The 7,790-nt window shown below is 52.2% G+C and overlaps 1 protein-coding gene across 2 annotated transcripts; it reads left to right on the top strand.

Moving 5' to 3' along the window:
* Positions 1–3,912: 3,912 nt before the first annotated feature.
* LOC109786139 (uncharacterized) lies at positions 3,913–5,363 on the top strand. 2 transcript variants are annotated; one of them, XM_020344725.4, is made up of 2 exons: positions 3,913–4,862; positions 5,084–5,363. In XM_020344725.4, exons 1-2 carry the CDS (start codon positions 4,050–4,052, stop codon positions 5,117–5,119), a joined length of 849 nt encoding a protein of 282 aa, XP_020200314.1. In that variant the 5' UTR covers positions 3,913–4,049; the 3' UTR covers positions 5,120–5,363. The 2 variants fall into 2 exon arrangements, with proteins under 2 accessions (XP_020200314.1, XP_020200313.1); XM_020344724.4 differs by having other exon boundaries at positions 4,989–5,363.
* Positions 5,364–7,790: the final 2,427 nt, after the last annotated feature.

Here is a 7,790-nt window from a genome sequence, read left to right as displayed (position 1 = left end):
CGCTTCAAATCCATCCGTCATCAAGTGTCGGAAGGGGACATAGAGATTTGCAAGATACATACGGATCTGAATGTTGCAGACCCGTTGACTAAGTCTCTCTCACGAGCAAAACATGATCAGCACCAAGACTCCATGGGTGTTAGAATCATTACAATGTAATCTAGATTATTGACTCTAGTGCAAGTGGGCGACTGAAGGAAATATGCCCTAGAGACAATAATAAAGTTGTTATTTATATTTCCTTATATCATGCTAAATGTTTATTATTCATGCTAGAATTGTATTAACCGGAAACTTAGTACATGTGTGAATACATAGACAGACAGAGTGTCACTAGTATGCCTCTACTTGACTAGCTCGTTAATCAAAGATGGTTAAGTTTCCTAGCTATAGACATGAGTTGTCATTTGATGAATGGGATCACATCATTAGAGAATGATGTGATTGACAAGACCCATCCGTTAGCTTAGCACTATGATCGTTTAGTTTGTTGCTATTGCTTTCTTCATGACTTATACATGTTCCTATGACTATGAGATTATGCAACTCCCGAATACCGGAGGAACACTTAGTGTGCTATCAAACGTCACAACATAACTGGGTGATTATAAAGATGCTCTACAGGTGTCTTCGATGGTGTTTGTTGAGTTGGCATAGATCGAGATTAGGATTTGTCACTCCGTGTATCGGAGAGGTATATCTGGGCCCTCTCGGTAATGCACATCACTATAAGCCTTGCAAGCAATGTGACTAATGAGTTAGTTGCGGGATGATGCTTTACGGAACGAGTAAAGAGACTTGCCGGTAACGAGATTGAACTAGGTATGGTGATACCGACGATCGAATCTCGGGCAAGTAACATACCGATGACAAAGGGAACAACGTATGTTGTTATGCGGTTTGACCGATAAAGATCTTCGTAGAATATGTAGGATCCAATATGAGCATCCAGGTTCCGCTATGGTTTATTGGCCGGAGATGTGTCTCGGTCATGTCTACATAGTTCTCGAACCCGTAGGGTCTGCACGCTTAAAGTTCGGTGACAATTTATATTATGAGTTTATGTGATTTGATGACCGAAGGTTGTTTGGAGTCCCGGATGAGATCATGGACATGACGAGGAGTCTCGAAATGGTCGAGAGATAAATATTCATATATTGGAAGGCTACATTCGGACACCGGAATTGTTCGGGTCGTTTCTGATAAGTTCGGAGTACCCGGGGTTACCGGAACCCCCCCCCCCCCTCCACGGGAAGCTATTGGGCCTCATGGGCCTTAGTGGAAAAGAGAGAGGGCCGGCCAGGAGGTGGCGCGCGCCCCCTTGCCCCAATCCGAATTGGACAAGGGGAGGGGGCGGCGCCCCCTCCTTCCTTCTCTCCTCGTCCTCCTTCCCCCCTTCTCCCACTTGGAATAGGAAAAGGGGGGCCGAATCCTACTAGGTTTGGAGTCCTAGTAGGACACCACCCCATGGAGCGCCTCCTCCCTTGGCCGGCCTCCTCCCCCCTCCTTTATATACGTGGGGAGGGGCGCACCCTAGAACACACAAGTTGATCTTTTAGCCATGTGCGGTGCCCCCCTCCACAGAAACACACCTTGGTCATAGTCGTAGTGCTTAGGCGAAGCCCTGCGCCAGTAACTTCATCATCACCGTCACCACGCCGTCGTGCTGACGAAACTCTCCCTCGGCCTCAACTGGATCAAGAGTTCGAGGGACGTCACCGAGCTGAACGTGTGCAAATCACGGAGGTGCCGTGCGTTCGGTACTTGGATCGGTTGAATCGCGAAGACGTTCGACTACATCAACTGCGTTACTTAACGCTTCTGCTTTCGGTCTACGAGGGTACGTGGAGACACTCTCCCCGTTCGTTGCTATGCTTCTCCTAGATAGATCTTGCGTGATCGTAGGAATTTTTTTGAAATACTACGTTCCCCAACAATCTTCATCAACCTTGCGGCCTCCATGATGATGCATGAGTAGTTCGTACATGACCTACGGGTCCATAGCAATAGCTAGATCTCTCTCTCTCTCTCTCTCTCTCTCTTAAATACAATGTTCTCTTCGGAGATCGATTTGATGTAATCCTTTTGCGATGTGTTTGCTGGGATGCGATGAATTATGTGTTTATGATCAGATTATTCATTGAAAGTAATCGAGTCTTTGCCGAACTTTATTATGTGTGAGTTTATAGCTATGTATTTATCTTCGATCTATCCATTTAGTTTGGCCAACTAGATTGATGTATCTTCAGTGGGGGAGGCGCACGGTAGTAGGTTCAATATTCCAGTGTCTTTACTTTGTGACAGGAGGAGTAGCCAGGCACGTATTTTTATTGTTGCTACTAATGGTAAAACGACGGGGTTCGAACATATTATTTGATCTTACTTTGTCTATATTATGTCTTCGTGCTCCAAGCATTACTTTGTTTGTTATGAACTTAATACCTTAAGATGCATCTTGGATAGCGGTCGAGGGGTGGAGTAATAATAGTAGATGCAGAATCATTTCGGTCTACTTGTCACGGACGTAATGCCTATATATTGATCATACCATGAATAACGTCATAACTATGTGCTTTTTTATCAATTGCCCAACAGTAATTTCATCCACCGTTACTACGCTCATGAGAGAGATGCCTCTAGTTGAAGCTATGGCCCCGGTTCCATTCACTTTGTATTACTAAAACTCTAAATACCTTGCTGCAATTTATTATCTTTTTATTTTGTTTTCCAATTTATCAATCTATCATTACAAGAATTGATCCTTGCAACTAACGAGTACAAGGGGATTGACAACCCTCTTTCCCGCGTTGGATGCAAGTATTTGTTTTGTATGTGTGCAGGTACCATTTACATTTGTTTGCGTGAGTCTCCTACTGGTTTGATAAACCTTGGTTCTTAACTGAGAAAAATACTATTTGCTACTATACTACATCACCATTCCTCCTCGGGGAAATCCCAACGCCTATTTTTATTAGTTGGTCCGCTTGTCACCCACCCGTCCCTCTCAGTATTTTTATTAGCTGGCTCACCCCCACCGCTCGATGCGCACTCTGCTCCGATGCGCCCCTGCTCCGCCCCGCTCGAGCGCCCTCGCCGCCCGTGCACCGGCCCGCTCGCCGCCCTCGGGGTCCTCATCGTCGCTCCGTATCCCGGAGCAAGAGTTGGTCCGGTGGTGCTCTTAGAGCGGGGGTTGGAGGCCGTCGGTGGTGTCGGAGCCGCGAGTCTCCTCCTCCCCACGCCGCGTCGGCCGGCGCGTGCCCTCCTCCGTCAGCTGCGAGCTGCGTGCAGGCGGGCGGCTGGACGGGAGGCGGGTGCAAGCGCAGCGGCCGTGGCGGGACTCGTGAGCGGGCGGGCGGGGCAGGAGCGGCAGGACACGGGACGTGGAAGCGGGCGGGCACGGCGGCAGCGGCGCGACATGGGCGCGGCAGGATCGGCAGGACGCGGGCACAACGGCCGTGGCGGGATGCTGGAGCGGGCGGACGCGGGAGGACGAGGGCACGGCGGAGGCGGCGGGACGTGGGAGCGGCAGACGCGGCGGCGGGACACGGGTGCGGCAGGACGCGGGCGCGGCAAGATCAACAGGACGCCGGTGCGACAGCGGGCGCACAAGAGCTCGGTGCTAGCGTCGACGAGCAGTTCAGAGTGGCGGCCCATCAGGTGTTTGACGAAATGCCGGGTTGCACATGCCCAAAATGCGTCTGTCCTGCGTTGGGCATACTGGCTAACCTAAATGAAAAACGGACATGGATGTCCGATCGGTCGATCGAAACAGACAGAAAACGAACAAAATCCGTGTCTGTTTGGTTCGCTGCGTTGGAATTGGTCTAACCGAACAAGGCCGCGGTTTATTCATGCTAGTTTTCCGAATCACAAAAAAAAAGCTTAAAACCATTGATGATTTTTGGTGTGCTCAGATGGGAGCATGTTGAGGAGAGCAGGCGCGCCTCTCGTTTCCATACTCTCGCACACCACAGCGACGGCCCGGGCCCGGAGGCCCACATATGCTCTGATGATTCTCATCGCAATCCGCAACCACGTCTTGGACCTCGATGCCGTCAGCGTGGCGCCGCTCGGTAAGGCGCCGCGCGCCCGTGAGCGAGCGGGAGGAGGGCCGGCGGGAGCTGGGGCGTAGGGTGGAGGAGCTGGAGGAGGCGGTCGAGGGGCTTCGTGGGGAGAAGAACGCGGCGGAGGCGGAGGAAGCGGCGCTGTGCGCGGAGCTGAACGCGGAGCGCGGTGCGGCGGAGTCCGCGGCGCGCGAGACCATGTCGATGATCGAGCGGCTTCAGCGGGAGAAGGCGGCCGCGCTCCTGGAAGCGCGCCAGTTCCGCCAACTGGCCGAGGGACGCGTCGAGCGCGACCGGCAGCTCCACAACGAGCTCGCGTCGTTGTCGGCCCTCGCCGGCGGTTACCTCGCCCTCCTCCACGCCCACGGCATCGGCCCCGCCGACGAGAACTGTTACCATGAGGAGGAGCGTCCCGTAGAAGTAGAACACGTCGAACCGAAGGTCGACGGGGAGTGTAGCGGCGCTGGCGGCGAGAGTGTCATGGTGGTCAAGAAGTCGGTCCCGCCGCCTCCCGCGGAGGAGATGGAGTACACGAAAGACATGGGGTGCGCGGCCGCGGCGAAGGCCGTGGCTGTGGAGTACACGGAAGAGGAGCGCGTGGATGGCGCGCTGGACCTGTACGCGAGGGTCGAGGCGCTGGAGGCGGGCAGGGCGGCCACACGGAGGGAGGTGGCGGCGCTGCGAGCCGAGCCAGCGCGAGCGGTGCTAGCAAGGGACATGGCACGGCGCCTGTGTCGTGAATCCGCGGCCGTCACGATGGCGCAGAAGCCGCGCTTCTCCGTGGTCGCCATTTGCGAGGTACGTATACTAGCATCATTCGCAGGCCTGCAGGTCTGACTCAGTCTTTCTCTGACGCTATTAGCATGCAGTACTCCGGTTCACAACGTTCGTAGTAGTAACTTCAAATTCATTTAATTTGTACAGTGGTTCTTCCCCATGATCCTAAGGAGCAAGAGATGTTTTACGGCCAGGTCCGCGCAAGTGGCGCTTCTGACCAAAAATGTTCTTCTGTCTTTCAGTCGCAGTTTTCACAAGACGCGAAGAACGTTTCCTGAATCTCTCACGCTGGCGTTTGGCTTGTCGTCGGCGCTCCTCGGCATGCTTCTACTTCTAGAGAGATTCACGGCTGCAGCGCATCGCCGCCGGCGATCATTGCTGGACTCATAGCAGCTGTTGATAGGCTATATATAGGTCCTGCAACCAAAAGCATGTGATTCAAGCACGTCTTCTAACTTACTGTACATTTGAAGTGCCGCGTAAACAATAATCCGTAATGCAGTTTTTCTTTTAATGTTGGTATAGGAGAGCTCGCTGCATCAGGCTTGAATCTTTACATAGCTCTGCTAGTTTTTTCTTTCGAATATCTTTTTTGTTGACGAACTTTTCTTTCGAATATCGGGTGCCCACTGACCACACGCTCTGTTCATGACGTGCTCTCACGCCGTGCACATGATATAACGAACTCCCTGCATGTAGGTTGTAAGGCATCTACGGCCTGGACTTGCAAATCTGGCCCCTCAAACGCCCGCGACACGCCTTAAATATTATACCGTACATTCACATACCGTAAATTTCTATCCTTGAATTGCAATCCATGCACGTCGATCATACGGTATAAACTGTTTGAATGCCAAAGTTTAAAACAAATTAAAACAAATCATAGTTCAACAAATCGGACATTGCAAAATGAAATCAATGGCCGAGCGTGACGGATGCCCTCGGTTCACTAGCTGGGCGCCTGCTTCGGGCGGAATGCGTCCTGCTCGTCCTGCTCTGCCTGCATCCGGGCAGCCTCCTCAGCCTGTAGCCGGGCTGCCTGCTCCGCCTGCATCTGGGCCGCCTCCTCCGCCTGCATTCGGGCCGCAGCCGCCCTCGCCGCCTCGTAGTCCCTAAGGTCATTGATCTCCTTCTTCTTGTCCGCAACCACTTCTTCGCATGCTCATCCAAGAGGGTCTCGTCCGCCAACATGATCCTCGCATATTCCGCGTCCCGTGTGAGTTCCAACCTCTCCTTCTCAAGCTCTATGTCGCCAAATGTCTTGGCCTTCTCGAACTCCCATTTGATCGCTGCTTGTTGCTTCTCCAACTGGATCTTCTCTCTCTCTCAATTTCGAGCTTCTTCTCCGCCCTCTTTCGGTTCCACTCCATCCTTTCCCTTTGCGCATCCAACATGAGCTTGTACCTCTCCTCCTTCTTGTTCTCCCTCACCGAAAAAATGCCCGTCCATCTGGACGACATTTTGGTAGCCGCGGCATCACTGGCGGCACGTGCCTTCTCCCAGTTTTTTCCCAAGACTTGGCTGTTGTCCTTTGGCACGGTGGCTTTTCCATTCGTCACGACAACATCGTCCTCTTCATCGTCCAACCCAATTGATTGGTTGGAGCTTGAGCCATCATTCCTCTTCTTGCCGGACTTGAGGCCGGCCACAACTTGGTTCCACTTCGGCTTGCCATTCAATATGACCCAACAATGGCTAAAAGCAAATGGCTTCTTCTCCACCTCGTGATACAAAGTGGCCGCCACCGCCGTCTAGAAAACAACATATGTATGAGCACGAGAATGCAAACACAAGAAGCATATGGTGTGGACGACAAGATGAGGCAATCGAGCTTACGTGAGTTGCGACGCCGCCGCCGCCTCCCTCTCTCCTTGTCGACGTCGCCGCAACTTGAGGGCAACGTTCTCCGCCTTGCAAGTCGCAGCCGACGAATTGACGCCGCCGACGGACGAGGCGGACTGCGTCTCCGTCGCGGCGGTGTGGGTCAGGCTGGACGACATCTTCGGCGGTTGATAGGGACCGGAGGTGAGGATTGAGAGCAAGGGTGGAGGACGGCGAGGGTCCGGTCGCGGGAAAGGTTGGAGGGCGACGGGAGGAGGAGGAAGGGTTTGATGGATTTGGTGCAATTTGAGGTGGGGTCGGGCTATCGGGTCCGACATGGCGGGCGTGCCCGGGCGCCCCATATCCACCCCATATTTGGACTGGATATGGGGGGGTGCCGGTCAGCCCGGGCATTTGAGGCCCGTTTAAGAAGCCCGTCTAGGTCAAAAAATCATGACCGGACAGTGACCGGACGGCCCACCCAGACGTATGAGACAGGTTTGAGAGGTCCGGTTGTAGATGCTCTAAAACTTTCCATCACAGAAGCAAAACTTGCTAATTTTTCACAAAACATGACGTACTAACAAGAATGAGACGTGTGAAACAATCATCGGCTCATCGCGTTTTTTTAGAGCATGCAAACTGCATGTCTTAGCTCTATAGAAGATGGAGGATAAATTACAAGAAAGGCAGATCCGCTCCCACCATAACATGGTGAGAAGCAAAACTGACTCCAACACGAACGCACACGTTACAACCACAAAGCATAAGAGCATGTTATAAACTGATCAACAAAACCGCGTCTCGACTAACGATCGGTCACCTTGGAAGAGCAATAAGTCTAAAAGAATTATCACCAACCACCCTTGAGTCACCGGCATGACACCATGATCTCCATCATCGTGTCTTCACGTGGTTGTCTTGCCAACTATTGCTTCTACAACTATTGCTAACACATAGCGATAAAGTAAAGCAATCACATGGCGTTTATTAGTTGACACGCATGTCATAAAATAAATTAAAGACAACCATATGGCTCCTGCTGGTCGGAATACTCATCGACATGCAAGTCGTGAACCTATTACAAGACATGATCATCTCATACATCAACATATACCACATCACGTT

This window comes from Aegilops tauschii, chromosome 5 (assembly GCF_002575655.3).
Source record: "Aegilops tauschii subsp. strangulata cultivar AL8/78 chromosome 5, Aet v6.0, whole genome shotgun sequence".
In the NCBI taxonomy this organism is placed as follows: domain Eukaryota; kingdom Viridiplantae; phylum Streptophyta; class Magnoliopsida; order Poales; family Poaceae; genus Aegilops; species Aegilops tauschii.
The sequence above is the reverse complement of the archived record's forward strand: the minus strand, read 5'-3'. Positions and strand labels throughout refer to the sequence as shown.

Coding starts and splice junctions, on each gene's coding strand:
- LOC109786139 (XM_020344724.4), top strand. CDS start 4,050: ATGCCGTCAGCGTGGCGCCGCTCGGTAAGGCGCCGCGCGCCCGTGAGC. Junction 4,863..4,988: donor CCGTGGTCGCCATTTGCGAG/GTACGTATACTA, acceptor TAATTTGTACAG/TGGTTCTTCCCCATGATCCT.